The sequence below is a fragment of the Ornithorhynchus anatinus genome, chromosome 4, assembly GCF_004115215.2.
Source record: "Ornithorhynchus anatinus isolate Pmale09 chromosome 4, mOrnAna1.pri.v4, whole genome shotgun sequence".
Taxonomy (NCBI): domain Eukaryota; kingdom Metazoa; phylum Chordata; class Mammalia; order Monotremata; family Ornithorhynchidae; genus Ornithorhynchus; species Ornithorhynchus anatinus.
In genome coordinates this window covers 88,206,452-88,233,316 of record NC_041731.1, presented here as the reverse complement: position 1 = coordinate 88,233,316, position 26,865 = coordinate 88,206,452, and the positions used below count along the sequence as shown (strand labels likewise).

At 43.2% G+C, this 26,865-nt stretch overlaps 1 protein-coding gene across 7 annotated transcripts in view; it reads right to left on the bottom strand.

Moving 5' to 3' along the window:
- Positions 1 to 2,073: 2,073 nt before the first annotated feature.
- EXTL2 (exostosin like glycosyltransferase 2) overlaps positions 2,074 to 26,865 on the bottom strand; it is a 40,434-nt gene continuing 15,642 nt past the window's right edge. For 2 of the 7 annotated variants that reach the window (XM_029062323.2, XM_029062320.2), the window contains 5 exons: positions 21,569 to 21,666; positions 21,389 to 21,476; positions 14,498 to 14,925; positions 10,710 to 10,780; positions 2,074 to 4,209 (listed from right to left, as the gene is read on the bottom strand). In XM_029062323.2, the coding sequence (XP_028918156.1) occupies positions 3,718 to 4,209; positions 10,710 to 10,780; positions 14,498 to 14,891 (957 nt within the window). In that variant the 5' untranslated portion in view covers positions 14,892 to 14,925; positions 21,389 to 21,476; positions 21,569 to 21,666 and the 3' untranslated portion in view covers positions 2,074 to 3,717. Of the gene's footprint in view, positions 4,210 to 10,709; positions 10,781 to 14,497; positions 14,926 to 21,388; positions 21,477 to 21,568; positions 21,990 to 26,865 lie in introns of all 7 variants that reach the window. The other 5 variants (XM_039911851.1, XM_029062319.2, XM_029062324.2 and 2 more) reach the window with 5 other exon arrangements.

Genomic DNA, 26,865 nt, shown 5'->3' with positions numbered 1-26,865 from the left:
AATTGTAGGTGCATGAGTGACATAGGAAGGGATGAGCGTGTTGAGGTTTTTTTATTTTTAATGGCATTTGTTAAGCATTTACTGTGTTCCAAGCACTGTCATAATAATAATAATAATAATAATGTTGGTATTTGTTAAGCGCTTACTATGTGCCGAGCACTGTTCTAAGCGCTGGGGTAGACACAGGGGAATCAGGATGTCCCACGTGGGGCTCACAGTCTTAATCCCCATTTTACAGATGAGGTAACTGAGGCACAGAGAAGTTAAGTGACTTGCCCACAGTCACACAGCTGACAAGTGGCAGAGCTGGGATTCAAACTCATGACCTCTGACTCCATAGCCCATGCTCTTTCCACTGAGCCACGCTGCTTCTCTACTAAGTGTGAGATAGTTAAAAACTAATCTGGTTGGACACAGACCTTGTTCACACAGTACATGTTCCACATGGGCCTCAAAGTCTTAATCACCATTTCACAGATGAGGGAACTGAGGCCCAGAGAAGTTAAGTGACTTGCCCAAGGCCACACGGCAGACAAGTGGTAGAGCTGGGATTAGAACCCAGGTCTTTCTGACCCACTGGCTACACTGCTTTTCTGTTTGGTAGAAAGTGCTCTATTGAGAGGGTGGTAGGTGATGTTTAGAGAAGGCAGAGTTGACATGGAGTCAAGTGGGGTAGGATTACCTGTACCAGGTGGAGATGGTTTAAAGTTCACTGGTCTCTGGGGGCAAAGAGGGAGGATGGAGGGATGTGGGAAAGGAGGCACGTTAAGAAAGCAATGTGTCCTACTAGGTAGATCGGGGGCTGGAGGTCAGAAGGACCTGGGTTTTAACCCCAGCTCTGCCACTTGCCTGCTGGGTGACCTTGGACAAGTCACAACTTCTCCGGGCCTCAGTTAAATCAACTGTAATATGCGAATTAAGACTATCAGACCCATGGGACATGGATTGGGTCCAACCTGATTAGCTTGTACCTACCTCAGCACTTAGTATAGTGTTTGGCACATAGTAAGTACTTAACAAATACCACAGTAAAGATATGGTCAGATCATGGCAAAGGTTGGCAAAGTGACACTTTGCGCAGTGTCTGATGATGAGGTCAATCAATCAACCATATTTATTGAGTGCTTACTGTGTGCAGAGAACTGTACTAAGCACTTGGGAAAGTACAATATAACAGAGTTGGTAGACACGTTCCTTTCCCATAAGAAGGCTACTGTCTACATTGGGGACAGAGGCATTAACACAAATAAACTGTGGATATGTACATAACTGCTTGTGGGGCTGAGGGAGGGGTGAATGAAGGGAGAAAATCCAATTGCAAAGGTGGTGCAGAAGGGAATGGGAGAAGAGGAAATGAGGACTCAGTCAGGGAAGGCTTCTTGATGAGATAGATGCGCCTTCATTAAGGCTTTGAAGGTGGAGAGCGTGGTTTTCTGTCATACATGAAGAGGGAGGGAGACCAGACCATAGGAAGGCCATGGATGAGAGGTTGGCAGTGAGGTAGATGAGATCGAACTGGAGTGAGTAGTTGGCATTAGAGGAGCAAAGTGTGCAGAGAGCAGCAAGGTAAGATAGATAGGAAGGGCCAGGTGATTTGAGTGCTTTAAAGTCGATGGTAAGGAGTTTCTATTTGATGTGCAGTGGATGGGCAACCACTGCAGGTTCCTGAGGAGGGGAGAAACACGGAATGAATATTTTTGCAGAAAAATGATCTGGGCAGCAGAGTAAAGTATGGACTGAACTAGGGAGAAGCAGGAAGTAGGGAAGGCGGCAAGGAAGCTGATACAGTAATCACGTGGAATAGGATCATTTCTTGGAGTAACATGGTAGCAGTTTGGATGGAAAGAAAAGAGTGAATTTTAGCGATGTTATGAAGGTTGAACCGACAGGATTTAGGTCCCCCCCTACCCTACCACTACCCCAGAAACTACCCTTCCTTGCTTTGAACATGTTCCCCAAAATCTGATCATCTAAAACATCTGCTATGTTAGGTGGGACATTTACATTTTGGGGAATTTGTTTTAGTAACCGTACTTAAATACATATCTAGGCATTAACCTTGCCACACATAAATTTTTTGGGAATAGCTCATTTTATTCATCTGCCAATGGAACCCAGAATGCAAACAAGCTAAATCAAACAAAGATTGGACAAAGTTACTAATCAACTTTACATTTTAAAATGAGGTACACAACATCTATCCGCTTTGGATTGGCGTGACGCTGAGTAGTTATGGGGAAAAGCACCAGTAAAACGAGGCTCGAGCACACATTGAGCATGCACTGAGCACACACTGAGCACACACTGAGCACACACTTCACAGAAATCTGTGCTCTTGGAGCACCACCCACAAGTCAATGTTGTCTTAGCCACCAGTGTGCATTCATGAAAAACTCTAATCACTCCAACCAAAGGAATCAGCAGGATAGTCCTGGTAACTGAAAGAACAGAAGTTGAACACCCGACCAAAATCTACAATACAAGAGTAAGAGCAGGGGGCAGTTATTCGAACCGATGGCTGAAAAATGAGTTGATGCAAGCTCACTGAACAGTTCCTTGACCTTACTTCAGTCTTTCTGATTTTCTTTCATCTTCGTCACTTGGTAGATTTAATTTTCCTCGTCTTGAAGATTGATTCACCATGCCACTTTAAAATGCAAACCACAAATAAAGCAGCATATAGGCAATACACCAATTGAAAATTGAAATTCAAATGCACTTTGTGCATTATGTGAAGTCTAGCCAGAGATAAATAATGGATATTATTTTGTATTATGAAAGTCACTTCTGCTGGGCCCTGCTGAAGCATCCTATTAAAAGCGAGAGCTGTTTTATACACATTCTTTCAACACCAACACATGGTTTATGCAAAGTATTGGGGTGGATATCATTCTCCAGAATGGATTTTGTGGCAATCCCTGCCATGGGTCCTTACTGTGTACAAGGGGGCATTGTCTGCTTCTTCTGGGCTCCATGCAGTACACGTTGCTTAGCAAACTCAAATCAGCAGCCAGACATCCTTCTGCTGCTATACCCAGCAGCCCAAGCAATACGAAGCAGAGCTTTGATGGGACAGCAATATCATGCGGGTGAGTCTGTTACAATGTACTCTCCCAAGCGCTTAGTACAGTGCTCAGCACGCAATAAGCGCTCAATAAATATGATTGATTGATCAAGTCCATGCTGACATAGGTAGGAGGGGTCCTGGAAAGAGGAGGTGACCGCAATAGCCACCAATTGTCTGTCTTTTCATTCTAAATGAGGTTGAACCCATGCCATCCTCCAAGACTGCCTTTGGTCCCTGGCCTTTCCCTTCCCCTTGGGCCCTGCAGGCTTAAAATGGAAATGAAAAGCAGGGGCTCAGAAACTTGCAAGGGGCATCTGATCAGTCTCAAACCCAGGTCATCGGTAGCCCTTAAGGCCAACGTCAGGAATCAGAGTAGTCGTAGAACAGTCTGAAAATGTAAACGATACCATCACTGGCCATGGAAATTATTGATCTGTGTCGAAATCCCCTTAAAAATAAAAATAAAAAGTCGCAATGACCACATTAGCTTATTCGGTGGAGGATGGAAGGGTTTACTATTGTAGTGGACTATCATATCCTGTTTTCTAGCTCAATTACTTGGGACTTAAGTATGGGATAAATCCCTAATGCTGCTCTGAAAACTTAACTCCAAAAATCTTCCCCAAAGCCCAGGCAGTTGTCAGGTTTCTTTACATTTTACTTTTGTGATTGGCGTAATTTGGAAAACCAAACTGAGAAATCATAATGTTGGAGTATCTTAAGGGCATGCTGCCATAGATATTGACCAGCTTATTGATACAATAAGACCTCTGTAAGAAGTGCTCTGCCCGGTGCCACATTCCAGAATAGCCACTGTTGGTCTCTTTCTCTAAATTCCCCATGTCAACAGGCTTCACGAACACTCCCGAAGTCTTCCCAGTGTGCTTGGCGACAATAAAATTCATGGCAATGTCGTCACAATTCTGGGTCTCGTCTATCAGTGCGTGAACTGCTGCTGGTTGCTTCTGAAATGCTTCAAGGTATCTGCTGTTGAAGAATGATGCTCCTATCAGCACCATGGAGTACTGGTCACCACTTCCAAACCCTGGAGACTGCAGTTCAAAGCCGCCATAACTATAGATACCTGAAGGCGTGGGGACGTGTTTTCTCGGGACAAACCCGACTATCTGATCGGGAAATTGCTGAAAGAGAAAGGAAAAATGGCATATCGGTCAGGATGCAAATATACATCGAGATGTTCTATCATATGATCTGAGGCAGAGGTCAGATAATACTCTTGGCATTCCCCCTTTGACTTACTGTGCAACTTGTAATGCTGGCAAGCCATTTCAGTTATGTGCCCCAATAACAATTACTGTGGTACTTCTTAAGGGCTTACTATGTGCTGAGCACTGTAGTAGATGCTGGAGAGCGTGCAAGATAATCAAGTTGGACATGGGCCCTGTCTCTAAAATGTATTGCTTGCACTTTGGGTCTCTTTCTACCTTAATATTGCTTGTGCCAGAGAGGGTTAGTCTGCTGCTGGGACCATTCAGAGTTCAACTGAAAAATGCTTTCAGAACATCTCTAGTTGTATATCCCACCAACACCTCAAAAGTAACATGTCCAGAGCAGAACTCTTCATCTCCCCAAGCAAACCCTCTTCTCCCACAGACTTAAACACCACCACCCTCCTTCGTGTATCACAATCCCGTAATCTTGACATTATCCTCGACTCATCTCTCTTATTAATAATGTTGGTATTTGTTAAGCGCTTACTATGTGCCGAGCACTGTTCTAAGCGCTGGGGTAGACACAGGGGAATCAGGTTGTCCCACGTGGGGCTCACAGTCTTAATCCCCATTTTACAGATGAGGTAACTGAGGCACAGAGAGGTTAAGTGACTTGCCCAAAGTCACACAGCTGACAAGTGGCCGAGCCGGGATTCGAACCCATGACCTCTGACTCCAAAGCCCGTGCTCTTTCTACTGAGCCACGCTGCTTCTCTTATTCAATCCACATATTCAATCTGTCACCAAAACCTGTCATTACTATCTTCACATCACTAAAATATATCCTTTCTTTTCCATCCAATCTGCTAATAATAATAATTATTAGTATGGTATTTGTTGAGCACTTACTACGTGCCATGCACTGTTTTAAGCACTGGGGGAGATACAAGGCTACATGGGGCTCACAGTCTTAATTCCCATTTTACAGATGAGGTAACTGAGGCACAGAGAAGTGAAGTGACTTGACCAAGGTCATAAAACAAACAAGTAGCAGAGCTATGATTAGAACCCACATCCTCTGATTCCCAAGCCCATGCTCACATCCTCTGATTCCCAAGCCCATGTTCTTGTTACTAGGCCATACTGCTTCTACTACGCTGATCCAAGTTCTTATCCTATCCCACCTTGACTGCTGTATCAGCCTCCTTGCTGACTTCCCTGACTCCTGTTTCTCCCCTCTCCAATCCATACTTCACTTTGCTACATGGATCATTTTTTCTAAAAAAACCCCCACTTAGTCCAAATTTCCCCACTCTTCAAAAACCTCCAATGGTTGCCCATCCATCTCCATACCAAACCGAAACTCCTCCTCATCGGTTTTAAGGCACTCAATCAGCTCTCTTCTCTCCTACCTTAACAAACTAATCTCGTACACCACACAACCCGCACATTGCACTCCTCTAACCCCCAACCTACTCTCTGTCCCTCGATCTCATCTATGCCACGGCCCTTTCATGTCCTCCCTCAGGACTGAAACTCCCTCCCACTTCATATTCTACAGAGCACCACTATCCCCACTTCAAAACCTTCCTAAAATCACAGCTTCTCCAAGATGCCTTCCCTGACTAAGCCTTCAATTCCCTACCAGTCCTCCTATTTGCATCACTCACATTCTTGGCTGTGTACCCTGTAAGCAACCTCTAATACTCACCCCAGCATATTTATGTGCCTGTCCTTACACTCTACTATTTCTCCTATTTCTAATTTATTTCAATGTCTATTTGTCCCTGTAGACTGAAATCTTGTTGTGGGCAGGATCTGTTTCTACCATCTCTTGCATCGTATTTTCCCAAGTGCATAATTTAGTGGTCTGCACAGAATAAGCACTCAATAAATACCACTGATTGATGGATTGATGCCTGAAATGCTGCTGAGGTGGTGAAATGGAGGGCCGATTTCCACATGTCATGAGTACACCAGAAGCACGATCTGGTCTCCTTCTCTAGCTAGGAGAAAAATACTAAGAACATGAAATACTGGTCTATGCAGGATCCTTATCAATATATTACATTGTTAAAACACTTCAATCAATCATATTAAGCACTTACTGTATGTAGAGCACTATACTGAGAGCTTGGGAGAGTACAGAGTTGGTAGACACATTCCCTGCCCATACCAAGCTTACCCAGAGCTAATTCTGAAGTTACTCCATTCAAATTTATATAGTGTGTAATTCTTGAGACGCATTGTGTTTGGTAACACTTCAGGGTTTGTTTTAACATGGCTTAGTTCTGAACTGCAGTCAACAGTGAATGCTGTACTGGATTTTGTAAATAGCAGCAGTGGTGAATGTCTATACAGTGGATGGCTACTGGTTTTATAAGATCCTATGAGATTTATGCCTATGGGTCACCTGTAGGGTAAAGAAACCGCTGTTTTCATGAAGCACCCAGAATTACACTTCGATGCTTTAACAAGGGAGCAGTGGCTACAGTATCTCTACCTGCAATGCGGAGGCAACCAAGTGTCACTGAGTGGGGTTTATAAGGAAAATATATGACAATAGTATATCTAAGCATCTGCTAACTGGAGAGCTGAAACAGAGCTTTCAAAAAGGAGGAGGACAGAAGAAACAAGGATGCAGAAACTGCTGCACCTCAGAAGAAAGCTGGGAGACAACTGCAGTAAGGAGACCAGCATGGCACACTGCTATTAATAATAAGTGATTATTAATAAGTGATTAATAAGTGATTAATGGTAGTAATAATGATAATTATGGTATTTGTTAAGTGCTTACTATGTGCCAGGCACTGTACTAAGTGCTGGGGTAAATGCAGGCACATTGGGTTGGACACAGTCCCTGTCCCACATGGGGCTCACAGTCTCATTCCCCATTTTACAGATGAAGGAACAGAGGCCCAGAGAAGTGCCCAAGGTCACACAGCAGACAAGCAGACAAGTGGTAGAGCCAAGATTACAACCCATGATCTTCTGACTCACAGGCCTGTGCTCTATCCACTATGCCATGCTGCTTCTAGTAAGAAATGAATGGTTCTTTTTGAGCCTAAGCTTCAAGAGGATTGTAAGACTAAAAGGCAAACATTGGAAAAAGTGCCAGGTCCTGCTAACAGCAAAAACGGCAGCCTAACAAAGGTCAGTTTTTATGTGAACATACTGTAGTTGGAACTGAAGTCCTCCTACTGGGTTTCTCAGCTACACAAACTCTCACGGGAGAACTTTATCAGTAATACCAACCTTGAGTATAAGGAAGAGTGGCACATATGGATCTATATAGATCATATATACACATGAAATTACTTTTATATAATATAAATACACATAGTTACAGCACAATCCATGTTTTTATTATGCATTTTTTTAGGTAGGATGCTATTGAAAAATTAGGGAATATTTTCCATCAATATATGTCTGTCTGGCTATACTGTGATTTGGAATAAGAAGAAATGGTTTTGTGCACGTGTGTCATTGAACACTTTGTGAGTACCTCAACCTGAGTTTTCACAAATGTGAGGTTCATCAGGAACACAATGGGCCTGGGAGTCAGAGAACCTGGGTTCTAATCCCAGCTCAGCTACTTGCCTGCTATGTGACCTTGGGCAAATCACTTAACTTCTCTATGCCTTGATTTCTTCATCTATAAAATGGTAATTCAGTCAGTAAATCATATTTACTGAGCACTTACTGTGAGCAGAGCACTGTACTTAGTGGTTGGGGGAGTACAATATAACAGTATATACAACAATGAGCTTGCAGTCTAGATTCAATACATGTTCTCCTTCCTACTTAGCCTGTGAGTCCTGTGTTCAACCTGATTATCTTGAACCTATCCTAGCACTTAGTACAGTGCTTGGTAATATAATAAACCCTTCACAAATACCACTCACTATTATTATTACAATCTCCAGTTGTGACAGAATTGAATGCATATGCAAAAAATGGAGCCACTGAACATTTGATGAGTGAAACTAATGCACTAGGATTATCAGTTTTTAAACAACCTGCCACTTGACAGTTTATCTGAGTGACTAGGTCCTGTTCATGGGTGATTATCTTTGAGGTCCAGGATTCCCCACAGAAAATAAATGAAGCTGCTAGCCCCCGTGCCCTAGCCATGTTGGAACTTTTTTTTTAAAATGGTGTTTGCTAAGCCCTTACTTTGTACCAGGCACTGTACTAAACCCTGGGGTAGATATAAGCAAATCAGGTTGGACACAGTCCATGTCCCACATGGGGCTCACAGTCTTAATCCCCATTTCATGGGTAAGGTAATGGAAGCATAGAGAAGTTAAGTGACTTGCCCAGGATCACAGAGCAGACAAGTGATGTAAGCAGGATTAGAACCTACATATCTAGTGGTTGCTCGATCCACTAGACCATGCAGTTCACCCCTGACATCATCTGGAACTTGGCTGCTTCTATGGTCTGTGATGGGGAAGAATCCTGCCTCAAATCCTGATTGTCTACTGGAGCTGGACTATTTTAATAGACTCTTACTATTCTCCCTGCCTCCATTTGTCCTCTCGCGAACCACTCCTAGACCTAGTTGAATGTGCCAGTGACAAAGAGGCAAAAGAAAATATAATGCCAGCTGCTGAAAGAAACAAACACATCAACACAACAACAGACCATCTCTGTATGGGCCGATACAATCGGTTGAGCATTTTATTGAGCACTTAATTGTGTGGAGTGCTGCACTCAATGCTAGCATAAAATACCTTTCAAAACACATCATTTCCCTCTCTCAAAAACTCCCAAAATATAAAATCAAATCTCCCAACCCTTAGCTTCAGGGCTCTCCCTGGACTGTTTCCCTCTTAGAGATCTGCTCTCTTCACCCACTTCATTTCATCTCAAACTTTTCACTCCTTCCAAGTTCACCTTGAAACTGTCTTCTGTCTCCAGTTTTTCTCTCTCTGGTGCTTTGCGCATACCTGTCCTCATGAATGGATGCTCTTTCCTTTTGAAATCCACCAAGTCTCATCTCTCCCCACCTTCAAAGGCTCCAGGAGCCACTTGCTAACTGATCCCCATCTCCTTAGACTTGCCATTCATCAATTTTCTTAGGAGTCTTGTGTATGTCTGATACTTAAATTGCTATTTGTATTAATTGCTATTAATTGTAATGCACTTAATCACTTTAAAAATCTATGTTCTTAATCTTTACCTGCAGTACTTTGGCTAATTTAAATGTGATTGTTTCTCCCATTTGAATAAAAACTCTTTGAGGGCAGGGAATATGTCCTTCCCTTCTGCACTGCATTCTCAAGGATCTAATATGTGCTTTGTATAAAGTAGGGGAACTTGGTAAGTCAATAGGCAACTGATGTATGATTAAGAAGGTTCCAAAATCGTCATGTGTCTGTGCCCAGGAGGAAGTCTGACGGAGTTCCTTATGGAGCAGCTGTGTAGTCGAAGCTTAGAGCAGGTAATGGAGGCAAGGGAGGCAGAAAAGGGAGTGAATTCTGAGTAGAATCTGGCCTGAAAACCATTTTTTGATTGATTGATTGATTCAATCATATTTATTAAGTGCTTACTGTGTGCAGAGCACTGTATTTAGCACTTAGAAAGTTCAATTCAGCAACAAATAGAGACAGTCCCTGCCCACAATGGGCTCACAGTCTAGAAGGGGAGAAACAGATATCAAAATAAGTAAACAGGCATCAATACTATCAATAGAAATAAACAGAATTATAGATATATACAAATCATTAATAAAATAAATAGAATTATAAATATGTACATATATATACACAAGTGTGGGACGGGGAAAGGGGTAGAGCAGAGGGAGAGAGTGGGGGTAAGGGGGAGGGGAGAGGGAGCAGAGGGAAAGGGGGGCTTAGTCTGGGAAGGCCTCCTGAACGAGGTGAGCTTTCAGTAGGGTTAGTTTGGCGAATTTGAGGAGGGAGGGCATTCCAGGCCAGACGAAGGATGTGGGCCAGGGGTCAGTGGTGAGACAGACGGGAACGAGGCACGGTGAAGTTAGTACCAGACCTGTCCATTTCTGTCCCGGTCCCATTAGGTAGGCGTAGTGGAGAGAGCATGGGCCTAGGAGTCAGAAGGTCAGGAGTTCTAACTCTGGCTATACCACTTGTCTGCTATGAGACCTCAGGTAAGTCACTTTAGTTCTCTGTGCCTCAGTTACCTCACCTGTAAAATGGGGATTGAGACTCTGAGCCCCGCGTGGAATAGGAACTGTGTCCAACCAGATTTGCTTGTATCCACCCAGCACTTAGAACAGTGTCTGACACATAGTAAGTGCTTAACAATTCCCACAATTATTAGGGGTGGGTGAAACTAGACCACTGCCAGATTCCTGAAGATTCAGTACCCCTTTATGGTCATATTTGAAATCAACTCTCTGAAATTCACAGGAAAATAATTTCAACGTGCACTGCCCTTTCCATATTGTAAGATATTACCCAAATAGCTTTGTGAGACGTCTACATTACCTGCCAAACAGAGAAAGCAAAGATGAGGTCATGGGCGCTAATTAGCATGTCATCATCTACCATTAAAACCGCTGAAAGAGAAAGAAAAAATAGAGAAGTTTTTCGCTTTTTGTTTTTTAAGGAGGGAAGGCAGGAAGATTTATCCACAAAATGCTCATTATTAAGAGTCTTTAACTGTCAAATTCATTAGCACAGCATATCAATCAATACTATTTATTGAGTACTTACTGTGTGTAGAACACTGTACTAAGCTCTTGGGAGAATACAACATAACAATATCCACGGTTAATGAATGGGAAATGTATTTCTTAGGAGAGGTTGCAGTGAAAAGTGTTGCTCACTGAGTTATAATTGATGAATCACTTACCTGAATGTAGATTAATCTTTCAGGGAACTAATACATCTATGAAAAATATCTTTAAAGTTCTTTTTAAAAAACACTTCACTTTAATGGGATGGCTGCAAATTGGAAACTGGTAATGACATAAAATTACTTTATTAATCTTAAGGCTAATGGATTTTTTTACACATCTAGATGTGCGATAATATATTTTTGGAGTTTAGCTACTTTTCTTCATACTTTTCAGGATGTCATTATGCATCATTATGCATGGGATTTTTTTCAGAGGACTATTTCTGAACAAACTTTCTGAGACTAGGGAACTTGTCTTTAACTTCTTCTAAGCCTTCATTTCCCCTACTTCCTCCCCCTTCCTTATCATCCTAGTCCTTGAATTTGTACCCTTTAGTCATCCAACCCTCATTCTCACAGCATTTATGTACAGATCTGTATTTTAATGTCTGTCTCCCCTTCTAGGCTGTAAGTTCCTTTTTTTATGGTATTTGTTAAATACTTACTATGTGTCAAACACTGTTCTAAGCACTTGGGTAGGTACAGGTTAATTAGGTCTCTGTCCTGCATGGAGCTCACAGTCTAAATAGGAGGAAGAACAGGTATTTAATCCCCATTTTACAGCTGGGGAAAGTGACACATAGAGAAGTTAAGCGCTTTGCCCAAGGTCACACAGCAAGCAATTGGCAGAGCCGAGATAAGAACCAAGATCCTCTGACTCCCAGGCTTGTGCTTTTTCCACTAGGCCATGCTGCTTATTCAGTGAATCAATGGTATTTATTGAGCACTTACTCTGTGCAGAGAACTGTACTAAGTACTTGAGAGAGTACAATACAGCAGAATTAGCAGACATGTTCCCTGCCTATAATGAGCTTATGGTCTAGAGAGGGAGATAGACATTATTATGAATTAATAAGTAATTTATATTAAATTAAAGATATGTGCATAAATGCTCTGGTTCTGGGGGTAGGGGGAGATATCAAATGTCCAAAGGTCACAGATCCGAGTGCACAGAGGAAGCAGAAGGGAGAAAGAGTGGGGGAAAAGAGGGCTTAATCGGAGAAGGCCTCTTGGAAGTGATTTGTTTTTAAGATGGTTTTGAAGCTGGGGAGAGTGGTTGTTTGGTGTATATGGAGGGCAAGGCAGTTTCAGGTTAGGGGGAAGACGTGAGAAAGGGTCAGCAAACAGACAGATGAGATTGGAGCACAGTGAGAAAGCTGAAGTTAGAGGAGCAAAGTGTGAAGGCTGAGCTGTAGTAGATCAGTGAGGTGAGGTAGGGTGGGGAGAGCTGATTGTTTTAAAACCGATGGTAAACAATTTCTGCTGGATGCAGAGATCGACGGGCAGCCAATGGAGGTTCTTGAGGAGCAGAGAGATGAGCACTTAATGGTTTTGTTGATAAATGATCTGGGCAGGAGAGTGAATTATGGATTGGAATAGGGAGAGACAGTTGGCTGGGTCAGCAAGGAGGCTGATGCAGTAGTTAAGGCAGGATAAGGTAAGTGCTTGGATCAGCATGGTAGCAGTTTGGATGGAGAGGAAAGGGTGAATTTGAGTAATGGTGTAAAGGAAGAACCAACAGGATTTGGAGACAGATTGAATATGTAGGAGGATGAGAGAAATGAGTTGCGGACAACACCAAGGTTAGGGGCTCGTAAGGTAGGGAGGAGAGATTAGAGTTGTCTACAGTGATGGGAAAGACAGGGGGAGGACAGGGTTTGGGTGGGAAGACAAGGAGTTCAGTTTTGGATATGTTTAATTTGAGGTGTCAGCAGGACATCCGGGTAGATGTGTCCTGTAGGTAGGAAAAAATGTGAGATTGCAGGGAAGGAGATGGGTCAGGGTTGAAGATGTAGATTTGGGAATCATCCGCATAGAGGTGGCAATTGAAGATGTGGGAGCGAATGAGTTCTCAAAGGGAGTGGGTATAGGAGGAGAATAGAAGGACCTAGAACTGAGCCTTTAGGAACCCCATTGTCAGAGGGTGGGAGGCTAAAGAGGAGCCAGCAAAAGAGACTGAGAAGGAGCATTCAAAGAGGTATGAGGTGAAGCAAAAGAGGACAGTGTCAGTGAATCCAAGGTTGCTTCAAGAAGAATGGGTTGATTTACAATGTTGAAGGCAGCTGAGATGTCTGAGAGGATTAGGATAGAGTAGAAGCCAACAGATTTGGGGACAAGAAGGTCATTGGTTATCTTAAAGAGGGCTCCTTCTGTGGATTGACAGATTGGAGGGGATCTAGGAGAGAACTGGTGGACAGGAAGTGGAGAGAGCAGGTGTAAACAGCTCTCAAGAAGTTTGGAGAGAAACTCTAGGAGGGAGATGGGGTGATATAAGTGGAAGGAGATGTGGGGTCAAGGGAGGGATTAGATTGTAAGCCCATCAAAGGGTAGGGACTGTCTCTATCTGTTACTGATTTGTACATTCCAAGTGCTTAGTACAGTGCTCTGCACATAGTAAGCGCTCAATAAATACTATTGAATGAATGAATTTTTTTAGGATAGGGAATATATAAGTATATTTGAAAGAGGAGAAAAATCTGTTGGAAAGTGAACAGGTAAAGATGGAAGTTAAGAAGAGAAGGGAGGAGGTGAGTGTTTTTAAAAGGTATGAAGAGATGGGGTCTGAAGTACAGTTGGAGGCGGTAGATTTAGAGAGGTGGCGAGAGATTTTATCTTGAGCTACTGGAGGGAATACAGGGAGAGTCAAAAAGGGTGGAGGAGGAAGAGGATTGGCGAGGAACAAGGCATATTTTAGAGATATCATGACTGATGGTTTCAATTTTGCAGATGAAGTATGTGGCCAGGTCATTAGGGGAACGAGATGGAGGGTGTCAGGGGACAGGAGATTTGAGAAGGGGGTTAAATGTCTGGAACCAGTTGGAGGGGGCAGTGGAGGTGGGATGAATCAGTGCTTCTTGTGGGCAGGGAACGTATCTACCAACTCTGTTATAGTGTACTCGCTCAAGCACTTAGTAAATAGTAAGTGCTCAATAAGTACGATTGATTGATATGTTCTTCCAAGTGTCTACTCTAATGCTCTCTGCACACAATAGCTGCTCAATAAATACTACTGATTGACAGGAAGGAAGGAAACCTTTTAGCTTTTTCAAAGCATTCTGATCCAATTAAATTTTAATAATAAGTTAATAAATTAATAATAACTTAATAAGAAGTTAATAATAACTCTGGTATTTGTTAAGCGCTTACTCTGTGCCACCCACTGTACTAAGTACAGGATAAAATACAAGTCCCTGCCCCACACAGGGCTCAGAGTCTTAATCCCCATTTTACAGATGAGGTAACTGAGGCACAGAGATGTTAAGTGACTTTCCAAGGGAACAGTAATTTTTCCGTTACAAATAGGCGAGATAAAGAGGATAGGCAACTCAGCATAGCTGAGTAAGCAGCCCCCCATTGAAAGTTCAGTGTCTCCTACCTTTGGTTTCCAATTCAGGGAAAATCTGAAGCCTGTTTCTCATTTTGTTGGCCGTCTGCATTTTGAAGACCACAGGGACAGGGTGAGGGCCTAGAGAGTTCCACAGATCCTCTGGAACTTTCTCCCCAACGTTGTTCCACACGACAATCACTTTCTGCAGATGAGGGATGGCTTGATAATGGTTCAAGAGCCTCAGCAGTAGATCCGTTCTGTTATACGTCTGCATGATGAGAGTAAATGAATCTAAAGCAGCCTGGCTCTGGGCCTTGGCTTCCCTGCGGGAAGTGGGCATCTTATCTTCCTTGATGTTAGGGAGCAATGCAGTCAAAGCTCCAGCCACTAGCAGTAACACGAGGATGACCACAGAAGAGAGGCGAAGCAGTCGGATACCCATCACTCTCCCGGGGAGTTTGCAGAGGTGGCAACACCTGTGGCAGAGAGAGACACAGAAAAAGGAGGAGTGGGGGCCCAAGGTGAATCTGTGAATCATCTACAAAAGTTATCACTTTTAGTTTGGAGGAAAAGTAAAAATCCTACCTCCTCCAGGATGCCTTCCTGATTTATTCACAATACCCTGGCTGTGTCAACCCAACCCAACCTTTAGCATTTACATATTTATGTACGTTGATCTGTACATTAAATGATCTACTCTATTTCATCTTGATAGGCTTGTACTAACACTACTACTTGCTATATCATTGTTTGTCCTCCAACTCCCACCTAACAGTAAATATTTTTCTCTGCCTCTCTCAATAGATTAAATGGTTTCCTTGAAGACAGAAACTATGGGTCTTCTGTTGGACTCTACCAAGTGCTTGGAACAGTGCTTTGCACTCAGTGGGAATTTGTAAGTGCCATTTATTTTTTTTCAAATACAGTAACAGAAAAATTATGGGAGAAAGTGAAAAAATGCTGCTAGATTGTAAGTTCCTTGAGAGCAGGCATAATGTCAGTTTAATTGACTGATGACATGTCTGTTTTAATTTAGGTTTGTTTGTTCAGGGAGTTAATATAACCACATATCTGTTGTAATAGGTAATGTGACTCTCCAGTTACTTTTTGGGGGACCGGCTATTTCAGCCATTGCTGACACTCTTGATGTTCCATGAGTGTTCCCCAAGCTACCCAGTAAATTGCTGTCACCCCTACACAACTTAGATTTATTCCTCTTGGAAGGACCAGGAATCATTTGGACTTCAGTTGACTCTACACCACAGATCAGAAGCTGAGGTTAGGAAGGAATGCCTCCAGTCTAGAGACTTTAAATTCCTTGTGGGCAGGAAATATATCTACCAACTCTGTTATATTGTACTCTCCCAAACATTTAATACAATGCTCTGCCCACCATAAGTACTCAATAAATACCATTTGAGTGATTGATTGATTGAAAAATGCTCAATGATAAAGTGCCAGAGAATTAATGGGCTCACTGCACAGGGAACTATTTGAGTTATAAACAGACAACTAGAATTCACTTAGAATAAAGATCTCAACAGCAACAGTAATTGTAATATTCATTTAATCATATTTATTGAGTGCTTACTGTGTGCAGAACACTGTATTAAGTGCTTGGAAAGTACAATTCAGCAACAGAGACAACTCCTACTCAACAATGGGCTCACAATGGCATTTGTTAAATGCTTACTATGTGCCAAGCACTGTTCTAAGTGCTGGGATAGATCCAAGGTAATCAGGTTGTCCCACGTGGGGCTCACAGTCTTCACCCCCATTTTACAGATGAGGTAACTGAGGCATTTGCCCAAGGTCACACAGCTGATAAGTGGTAGAGCCAGGATTAGAAGCCACGACCTCTGACTCCCAAGCCCATGTTCCTTCCACTAAACCACACTGCTTCTTGTAATTGTGTAATGAACACTTAAATCTGAAATTAAGAATGACTATCACTGATCTTGCACTTCCCCTCTCAGGATTGCACCTGGAGAGTTTCCAGTTCTCTACCGGTCTCGCCTATGGGAGGGAGAGTCAAGCAGAGGCATACCCATTCCATTCCTAGGTTGGCCAGTGGCTAACGAGTGGAAGGTAATTGGCTACAAGTCAAAACTCACTTGTGCTGGGCAGCAGTGGCATGGGAGAGAGTCGAGGGTGGAGACTCTAGTTTACTGTTTGGAGGAAGGCAACAGTAAACCACTTCCATAATTTTGACCACGAAAACTCTATGAATACACTACCAGAACGATTGCAGATGGAGAGGGGGGCGTTCTGGGAGAGATGGGTCCGTGGAGTCGTTATGGGTTATGGGTCACAGACCACTCGAGAGCATAAGACAAGATCTTCCACTTGTCTTAATCTAAACCAGGGTTTCTTACCCCTTACCCCTTATGCACTCAGTTCTGCCATAGCATGTGTTTTAAAAATGTGTTTCAGCTAGAATGCAAATTAGGAAATGTTCTTCCAAGATTGGAAGTCCGTTTGGTCTCAGTTTTTTTCCTGTCTCCAAGGAAAACATTCAATCTGACGGAGACAGAGAAAAATAATGTTTACTGATAATGGGAGTAGGAGGAAGAAGAATGAATTGGCAAGTAGGAGCAGTGGTAGTATAAACCTATCAAGATGAAATACCACATTGCTTATTTTACCACGTTAATCCAAGCATTTATCCTATTCTGCTTTGACTATTGTATCAGCCTCCTTGCCAACCTTCCTGGCTCCTATCTCTCCCCACTCCAGACCATACTTCACTCCGCGTCCCAAATCACTTTTCTACAAAAACGTTCAGTCCATGTTTCCCCACTTCTCAAGAACTTCCAGTGGTTGCCCATCCACCTCCACATCAAAAGAAACTCCATCAGCTTTAATAACAATGATAATAATAATTAATTGTGGTATTTGTTAAGCACTTACTATGTTCCAGGCACTGTTCTAAGTGCTGGGGTGGTTACAAGCAAATTGGGTTGCACACAGTCCCTATCCAACATGGGGCTCATAGCCTTAATCCCCATTTAACAGATGAGATCACTGAGGCAGAGAGAAGCTAAGTGACTTTCCCCCAGGTCACAGAGCAGATAAAGAAGCAATGTGGCTCAGTGGAAAGAGCCCGGGCTTGGGAGCCAGAGGTCATGGGTTCGAATGCCCGCTCTGCCACCTGTCAGCTGTGTGACTGTGGGCAAGTCATTTTACTTCTCTGTGCCTCAGTTCCCTCATCTGTAAAATGGGCATGAAGACTGTGAGCCCCACGTGGGACAACCTGATTACCCTTATCTACCCCAGCGCTTAGAACAGTGCTCTGCACATAGTAAGCGCATAACAAATACCAACATTATTATTATTATTATTAAAGTCTACTAATAGAGAAGCTGTGTGGCCTAGTGGATAAAGACATGGGTTCTAATCCCAGCTCCCCCACTTGTTTTGTCTTGGTTTTCTCTGGGCCAAACTGACAGATAGCTCTCATAAACTCAAGGTGGGCAGGGAACGTGTCTAGCAACTCTGTTTAACTGTATTCCCCCAACCACTCAAGTAAGCGCTCAAAAAATATGATTGATTAATTTATTGGTATGCATTTTAGTGAAGCTCTAGGTGAATCTATGGTGAAATGATGAATTTCTGAATTAGTTTGAATCTATTGGTTATGCATCTATTTTTCTTTACTCTTATAAACACTGATGATGGGGGCTCCTATCACAGACAATGGATAAGGCTCAGTCCTGAAGTCTTAGGACCAAGAATCTGCACAGAGGAGTTGATTACAGTGCTAATGGCTGGCGCAGCACCATGCACACTCTTCCACCTCTGCCGGTCATTCTGCAATGGGCATGAAAGCGGACTGGAGGCAGTCCTCTGCCAAGTGCGCCTATGGCAGAACTGACACTAGAATCCAACTCTCCTGCAAAAATTCCATCAATACTAAGTGTCTACTGTGCACAAAGCACAGTACTCCAAACTGTAAGCTCGTCTTGGGCAGGGAATTTCACTGTTTATTGTTCTATTGAACTTTCCCAAGTGCTTAGTACAGTGCTCTGCACACAGTATGCGCTAAATACGATCAACTGAATGAATGAATGTACAAACCATTGGGGAAGAGTACAAGAGAGGGTCAATTAGATTTTAGTCTACACAGAGGCTTACAATCTTCTGATTCCCATAGTGCATTTCACCTTCCATTCAGTCATTCATTTAATAGTATTTATTGAGTCCTTACTTTTGCAGAGTACTGTACTAAGCGTTTGGAAGACTACAATATAATCAGGATGAGAACCCAGGTCCTTTGACTACTAGGCCTGTGCTCCATCCAATAGACCACACTGCTTATTAAGAGCTTAGGAGGAGTAGAAGGGCTGGAATAGAGAAGCAGCGTGGGTCAATGGAAAGAGCCTGGGCTTCAGAGTCAGAGGTCATGGGTTCTAATCCTGGCTCTGCCACTTGTCAGCTGTGTGACTTTGAGCAAGTCACTGCACTTCTCTGTGCCTCAGTTACCTCATCTGGAAAATGGGGATTACGACTGTGAGCCCCACGTGGGACAACCTGATTACCTTGTATCCCCCCCAGCTGTTAGAACAGTGCTTTGCACATAGTAAGTGCTTAACAAAGACCATCATCATTATTATTATTATTGGCTTTTGGGAGATATAAATTAGAGAGTGCTCAGAACCATGCCAGGCACATCATATGTGCTAAACAAATACCAAAAAAACAAGCAGACAAAAAGAAACCCATTAAAGATGACGCTGGGAAGGCTTCCTGCAGGAGATGTGACTTCAGAAGGGCTTTGACAATGAGGAGTGCTTGGCAAGTATCTTTTACAGTTACATCAATCCACCAATTGCATTTATTGAGCAGTTATGGTATGCATAGCACTGTACTAAGCACTCGGGGAAGTACAATATAACAGAACTGGTAGACATGTTCTTTGTCTTTTCTTTCTATAAAGTCCCAGGGGAAGACCCTGTGAGGGCAGTATGGATTCTGCCTTTGCACTGGGCATGCTTACTTTGAAGTTTGCAGTATACATATGTACATAACTATAATTTCTTTATATTCATTCATTCAACAGTATTTATTGAGCGCTTACTATGTGAAGAGCACTGTACTAAGCGCTTGGAATGTACAATTCAGCAACAGATAGAGACAATCCCTGGCCACTGACGGGCTTACAGTCTAACCGGGGGAGATAGATAGACAAAAACAAGACAACTTAATCACGATAAATAGAATCAAGGGGATGTACACCTCATTAACAAAATAAATAGGGTAATAAAAATATATACAAATGAGCACAGTGTTGAGTGGAGGGGAGGGGAGAGAGGGAGGAGCAGAGGGAAAGGGGGCTTAGCTGAGGGGAGGTGAAGTGGGGGCAGAGAGGGTGCAGAGGGAGCAGAGGGAAAAGGGGAAGCTCAGTCTGGGAAGGCCTCTTGGAGGAGGTGTCTCAGTAGGGCTTAGAAGAGGGGGAGAGAGTTAGTTTGGCAGAGGTGAGGAGGGAGGGCATTCCACGACAGTGGGAGGATGTTGGCCAGGGATTGACGGTGGGATAGGCATGAAGGGGGGATGGTCAGGTGAGTGGCAGAGGAGCAGAGTGTGCAGGGTGGCAGTAGAAAGACAGAAAGGAGGAGAGGTAGGAGGGGGCAAGGTGATGGAGAGCCTTGAAGCCCAGAGTGAGAAGTTTTTGTTTTGTTCGGAGGTAGATAGGCAACCACTGGAGGATTTTAAGGAGGGGAGTGACATGCCCAGAGCGTTTCTGCAGGAAGATGATCCGGGCAGCGGAATGAAGAATAGATTGGAGCTGGGAGAGACAGGAGGAAGGGAGATCAGAGAGAAGGCTGACACAATAATCCAGCCGGGATATAATGAGAGCTTGTACCAGTAAGATATATCAATATCCATATCCCCCTCTAGACTGTAAGCTCGCTGTGGGCAGGGAATGTGTCTAGCAATTCTGTTATATTGTATTCTTCCAAGAGATTACTTAGCACAGTGCTCAACATAGAGTAAGTGCTCAATAAATACAATGGATGGATTGATGGATGAATGTGGTTGGATGGACACTCGCCAGGGAGGGCATCCGACTATTTCTCTCCTCTCCTAGGAAACACATAGCTAACCCAGAAAGAGGTAGCTCATACTATTTGGCAGGGAGCAAGGTCCACCTGGTTATTAGTAACAGTTACCATTATGTAGCTCCACACACTGTGTAGTCAACATGTTACCTGAACAATGCATTTAAGAGCAATCCTAGCTCTGCCACTTGCCTGAGCAAGTCATTTAATATCTCTCTGTCTCAGGTTCCTCATCTGTAAAATCGTGTCTGATCTCCCTCTCAAGTAAATTCTGAGCCTCTTGTGGGACAGGGCTGTGCCTGACTTAGTTATTTTGTGTCTACCCCTGTACTAGGTACAATGCTTGGGACATGGTAGGTGCTTAATAGTAATAATTTAATAACTTAACAACAACAATGACCACAATAATTTATGAATAGGAAGTTTTGAAAAGTCCTCTAGCACTCCTTCCTCCTGAGTCCTTCCAGGGTAATAGGATTTGCACGTTTTCAGTCTTCTTCTCACCTTACTAGCAGCTGCAAATAAATGCAAACTAAATACTGTAATTTGTAAAGCAAGCTCATTTTTATTGGGATTTTTCCAGGAGAGTTAATTATTTCGAAAAAACATGATTTCATTTCACAGTTTCCCCAGCTTGAGTTTTCCTGAACATTTTCAAAACAGACATTTAACAAACACAATCTATTAATGCTTCCATTAGACAAGCTACCACCGTTTCGGTTCAAGGGACGTGAAAAATATTGGCAGTGCTAAACCAAACACACTTGGCACTTCTTCGGCCATCAAACTATACTACTCCGAGCTTCTAGAGTGAAGAACCATTCTCTGATAATTGGTCCACAAAACACCCCAATTACAATCTTTATGTTCGTTGCAGTACCATCTGCAGTAGCAGCAGCAGCGGAAAGGTATTATGCAGTCTGTATTATGCTGATTTCTGAAGCACCCTTTCCCTCTGGCAGCTCAGCCTGGAAAAGCAATGAGGTTAATTAATAATGCAGTACTAAAAATACTCTCGAGCACAATTCTAAAAAGTTTACACATAGCCAAAGACACTTACCAGTTCTGAGGAACAGACTGCTTCCCTTTTATCTATCCTGTTTGCTATGTAGCAGCAGCTTCCGGATTCTGACTTCTTCAAGCCTTCTAGTTTACCTCCTCCCAAAAGAGATGCCAAGGAGTGGAAATAATTTATATCTTTAGAAACAGAGTAAATCACTCATAAGATATTCACTGAGTAATGTCCTGGGATGAAGCATCCCATAATTTCGATTTCATTCGTAAGTCAGATGACGTTTTAGAAAAGCAATGGCCTCCGCTGCCTCTGCAGACTGCAGTGGAGCTGTCAAATCTGTGGTGGGAGGAAAGCAATCTTCTGAAATTCTATTGCATATGTTTATTCCCAGCGATGGAAGAGCTCAGAGTAAATCACTCAGGGATCTTAATGAACTGAGAGTACATCTGGATTTCACAATGTGTAGCTGTAAAAAAAAACCTTACTCTCAATTACTGGACTTAAATTTTGTTAGGAACAATCGAATCTAAAGAACTGAATGGAGAGCTAAGTATGATCCCACCTGGGTCACCTGTCTCTCATCTAGAGTTGGTGAGTGGCCAATTTCAGAAAGGACTGTGGCTTTTTTGACTTTCTAAATCAACTGTCCCCACCCACCTCACCTCATTCTTCTCCCACTATGATCCAACCCGCATACTTCACTCCATTTATGCCAACCTCAACCACTGTACCTCAATCTCACCGCTCGCCTTTGACAACTTGCTCACTTCCTCCCTCCTGCCTGGAATGCCCTCCCACTTCATATCCGACACACTTTTCTACTCTTCCCATCTTCACATGCCTACTAAAATCATATCTCCTCCAAGAAGCCTACCCAGACTAACCTCTCGTCTCACCATCCTATTCTCCTTCCTTTCTGCATCATCTAAGCACTTGGGTCTGTCCCCCTAATCACTTTGATACTCATCCCACCACCACAGCACTATGTAAGTAGGCTTCTATGGCCCTGCACATACCTTGCTTTACCTTAACTTGCTATAGGTTTCTATTAACTTTTGTTTTGTTAAGGTCATGTCGAGTTGTTACTAAAATGCTTGTTTTACTGCAAGTAATCATATCACCTCTGAGTCATTTCATCAAACTAGTGGCGGCGACTTGGGCTAACTGTGGTCAATGTCTTATTCACTGCCTGGTAGCCAGTATCCTGGAGCAGTGGGGAAGCAGCATGGCCTAGGGGAAAGAATCCGGGCCTGGGAGTCAGAGTTCCCGTGTTCTATTCCCAGCTCCGCCCCTTGTCTTCTGTGTGATCCTGGGCAAGTCACTGGAATTCTCTATGCCTCAATTTCCTCATTTGTAAAATGGGGATCAAATCCTGCTCTTTCCTACTTAAAATGTGAGCCCCATGTTCATTCATCGTATTTACTGAGCGCTTACAGGGTGCAGAGCACTGTACTAAGTGCTTGGAAAGTACAATTCAAGAAACAATTAGAGACAATCCCTGCCCACAGTGGGATCACAGTATATAGAAGGGGGGAGGCAGGCATCAAAACAAGTAAACAGGCATTAGTAGCATCAATATAAATAAATAGAATTATAGATATATACACATCATTAATATATAGAATTATAAATATGTACATATATGCACAAGTGCTGGGGGGCAGAGGAAAGGGAGTGAGTCAGGGTGATGGGGAAGGGAGGAGGAGCAAAGGAAAATGGGGGGCTTAGTCTGGGAAGGGACTGGGACTGTCCACCCTGATTACCTTATATCTACTTCAGTGCTTGGCCCATAGTAAGTGCTTAACAAGTGCCACTAAAAAAAAGCCCCTTCACTGTTTATATTGGCAATTTTGGTTGGGGTTTCTTGTTCCAACAGGGCCGCTGTATTGTTGCTAAAGAGCTCTTTGAAGGTATTTTCATTTTTCAGAGGCTCAACAGTGCGCCATCCTGGCAAGAGCTTGAAATATGTCAGATGATGGTCAATCCAGCACTCTGCTCACGGATGGCTGCTGGGATCTATGCAAAACTCTAGCTGACAAGAGAATACCTCTTGTTCCTCCACTTCACCACAGCATCAGCCTCATATTGTCTCGTTTGTCCTCTTCCTGCCTCTCTAAATCAGATACCTAAACTTGCTGGATAACTGTAGATGAGGGCTCTTCGGAAGGAGGAGTCAGGCTCTCTGCAAGGTAGTATGGGGAGATGCATCTTTAAAATATGAATTTCTCTGAGAGCATGCAGAAATGTAGGCCAAGGCAAGGAAGGAGAGCAGATGGCAGGGCTGACACGTGCCAAACTGCTTTTGGGGTCACGACTTTGAGGAGGTGTGGGCTTTCAGGACACTAGGGCTCAACAGGAATGCAAAAGAAAAGCCCCACCTCAGCCCCAGAGCCCAGGAAGCTTAGCCAAGTCCCCTGCGGGTCCTTTAGTCCAGAGGAGTGACAGGAACCAGTTACAATAGCACTGCAATCACCAACAGGACTATTCTACTTCTGGCTAGACAGGTAAGATAAAGCTACCTGAGCTGTTCCAAAAATTGTGAGGGAAAAACCACTAGTGCAGATTAGAAGGAGGCGGGCATCAAGTCCCCTCCTCCCTGGAATTGGTGCTGATGATGACTGGGATCCACTCTTAGTCAAATTCATTCAATCAATCAAATTTATTGAGCACTTACTATGGGCAGAGCACTGTACTAAGCACTTGGGAGAGTACAATTCAACAATAAACAAATTCCCTGCTCAACAAGCTATCAATGGCAGAGGTTGTTCCAACAGAGCAAATGGAAAATAAATGGATAATTCCAGCAAACAATATCTTCCTCTGGACCAACAGAGAGTTGTAAGGATCTCTGTTTTTTTATGACATTTGTTAGGTGCTTACTATGTGCCAGGCACTGTACTAAATCCTGGGGTAGATACAAGATAATCAGGTTGGACACAGTCCATGTCCCCCATGGGAGTCACAGTCTTAATCCTCATTTTCCAAATGAGATAACTGAGGCACAGAGAGTGAAGTGACTTGCCCAAGGTCACTCAGCAGACAAGTGGTGGCCTCAGGATTAGAACCCAGGTTCCTCTGAGTCATACCTGAGACTACACAGGTTCCTAGAAGAAGACTGAATTCTCCAGGATAAACTAGGTAAAGTTTCATCTCTAGAAAGAGAGATACCATATTTGCTTGTAAGACTGTCCAAGAGTTTTGCATAGTTTTTGCAAGCCCAAAACAGGGGAGGGGCCATTACTGGGGTCAAATAAGAATTAAATCTAGGATGATAAGGGGAGCAGGAGAAAAAAAGGAGGAGGAGAAGGAAAATAAAGGTAAGAGGATACTTGAAACTGCACCTCTTAAATCAACTGCACTTTCCTAAGGGCTGTATACAATAGTGACACAATGAAGTAATCTCTCCTCCCTATTCCTTTTCTTATTCTGGAGTTTGCACATCTCAGTCAAGGAACTCCCACCCCAGCATGAGCCTGCATGATGTTCAGACCCAAGTCCTCTTCCTACCTTGGGGTGGGCTGCTATCATGGCTTGCAAAAATAATCCTTTATTTCTTCCTCAAAAATTGGGGTTGTGTGTGGGGGGGTGGATTTTGAAGTGGAGACAATTAAGCAAGTAGATACAGTAACATGACTTTTTAATGAGTTGTGTGAGAGCTGTGAAGAGCACTCTTCTTACAGATTATACAGACACCCAAAGCCCTGCGAACATTCTATTTTAGGGAGACCATTAGAGGCCTTTCCATAAAATGCATTCTCCTGGTTTCCATTCTTTCCAAGGCATCACATTCCCATGAAAGATCTGGAAATAGTCCCTGTCCGGCCCTGCCCTATCGCCAAGAGAAAATGGTGAAGGGCTAAATAGTACTTGGAAAAAGATTTCTTTTGTATGGTACTTGTCTCCTCAAGAAACTTCTCACTATTAATAATGTTGGCATTTGTTAAGCGCTTACTATGTGCAGAGCACTGTTCTAAGCGCTGGGGTAAACACAGGGGAATCAGGTTGTCCCACGTGGGGCTCACAGTCTTAATCCCCATTTTACAGATGAGGGAACTGAGGCACAGAGAAGTTAAGTGACTTGCCCACAGTCACACAGCTGACAAGTGGCAGAGCTGGGATTCGAACTCATGAGCCCTGACTCCAAAGCCCGTGCTCTTTCCACTGCGCCACGCTGCTTCTCCATTGGCTTCAAATAGTGAAGCCACTTCAATAGTGAAGCCACTATTGGCTTCAAAGCTCTCTATCCCCTTACCCCTTCCTACCTCACCTCCCTTCTCTCCTTCTACAGCCCAGCCCGTACACTCCGCTCCTCTGTTCTAACCTCATCAGTGTGCCTCGTTCTCATCTGTCCCGCCGCTGACCCCTGGCCCACGTCCTATCTCTGGCCTGGAATGCCCTTCCTCCTCAAATCTGCCAAACTAGCACACTTCCCCCCTTCAAAGCCCTACTGATAGTTCACCTCCTCCAGGAAGCCTTCCCAGACTGAGCCCACCTTTTCCTCTGCTCCTCCTCCCCTTCCCATCGCCTACTCTCTCCCTCTGCTCTACCCCTCTCCACCCCACAGCACTTGTGCATATATGTGCATATTTATTATTCTATTTATTTTATTAATGATGTGTATATATCTATAATTTATATTTATATTGATGCCTGTCTACTTGTTTTGTTTTGTTACCTGTTTCCCCTCTTCTAGACTGAGTCCGTTGTTAGGTAGGGATTGGATATTTGTTGCTGAATTGTACTTTCCAAGTGCTTAGTACAGTGCTCTGCACACAGTAAGCGCTCAATAAATACGATTGAATGAATGAATAAAAGCAACTGGATTAATGGTCTCTAGCATCACACCTGATAAAAAAGATTTTGCTTTTCGATCCAGATATTACATTTTAGATTTGGCTCAGACATTGTTTGGAACATATTGCCATAAAGCAGCTGAGGAGGAAGCTGGACAAAGCAGTTGATTACAGCCCTAGTTAATTAGCATTTGATTCCTCATAAAACTGTTACTTCAGAATATGAAATATTGTGTAACACAAAAGGTCAAAAGTAGCCAGTGAGTCGTTCCCAGATGGTGCCTAGGAAGCTCGGTATTCAGTTACGTTTCTTAAGGAGTCACTTTATTAGGCTTTCCAAAGTGTTGGGTGGCCATCCTGCTCCTTTCATTACGCAATCAATTATATTTACGAATAATAATTCTAGTATTTGTTAAGCACTTACTATATACCAAGCGCTATACTTGGCTCTGGGGTGGACACAAGATAATCAGTCCCACCTGGGGCTCACAATCTAAATTGGAGGGACCACAGGTTTTGAATCCCCAGTTTGTAGATAAGGGAACTGAT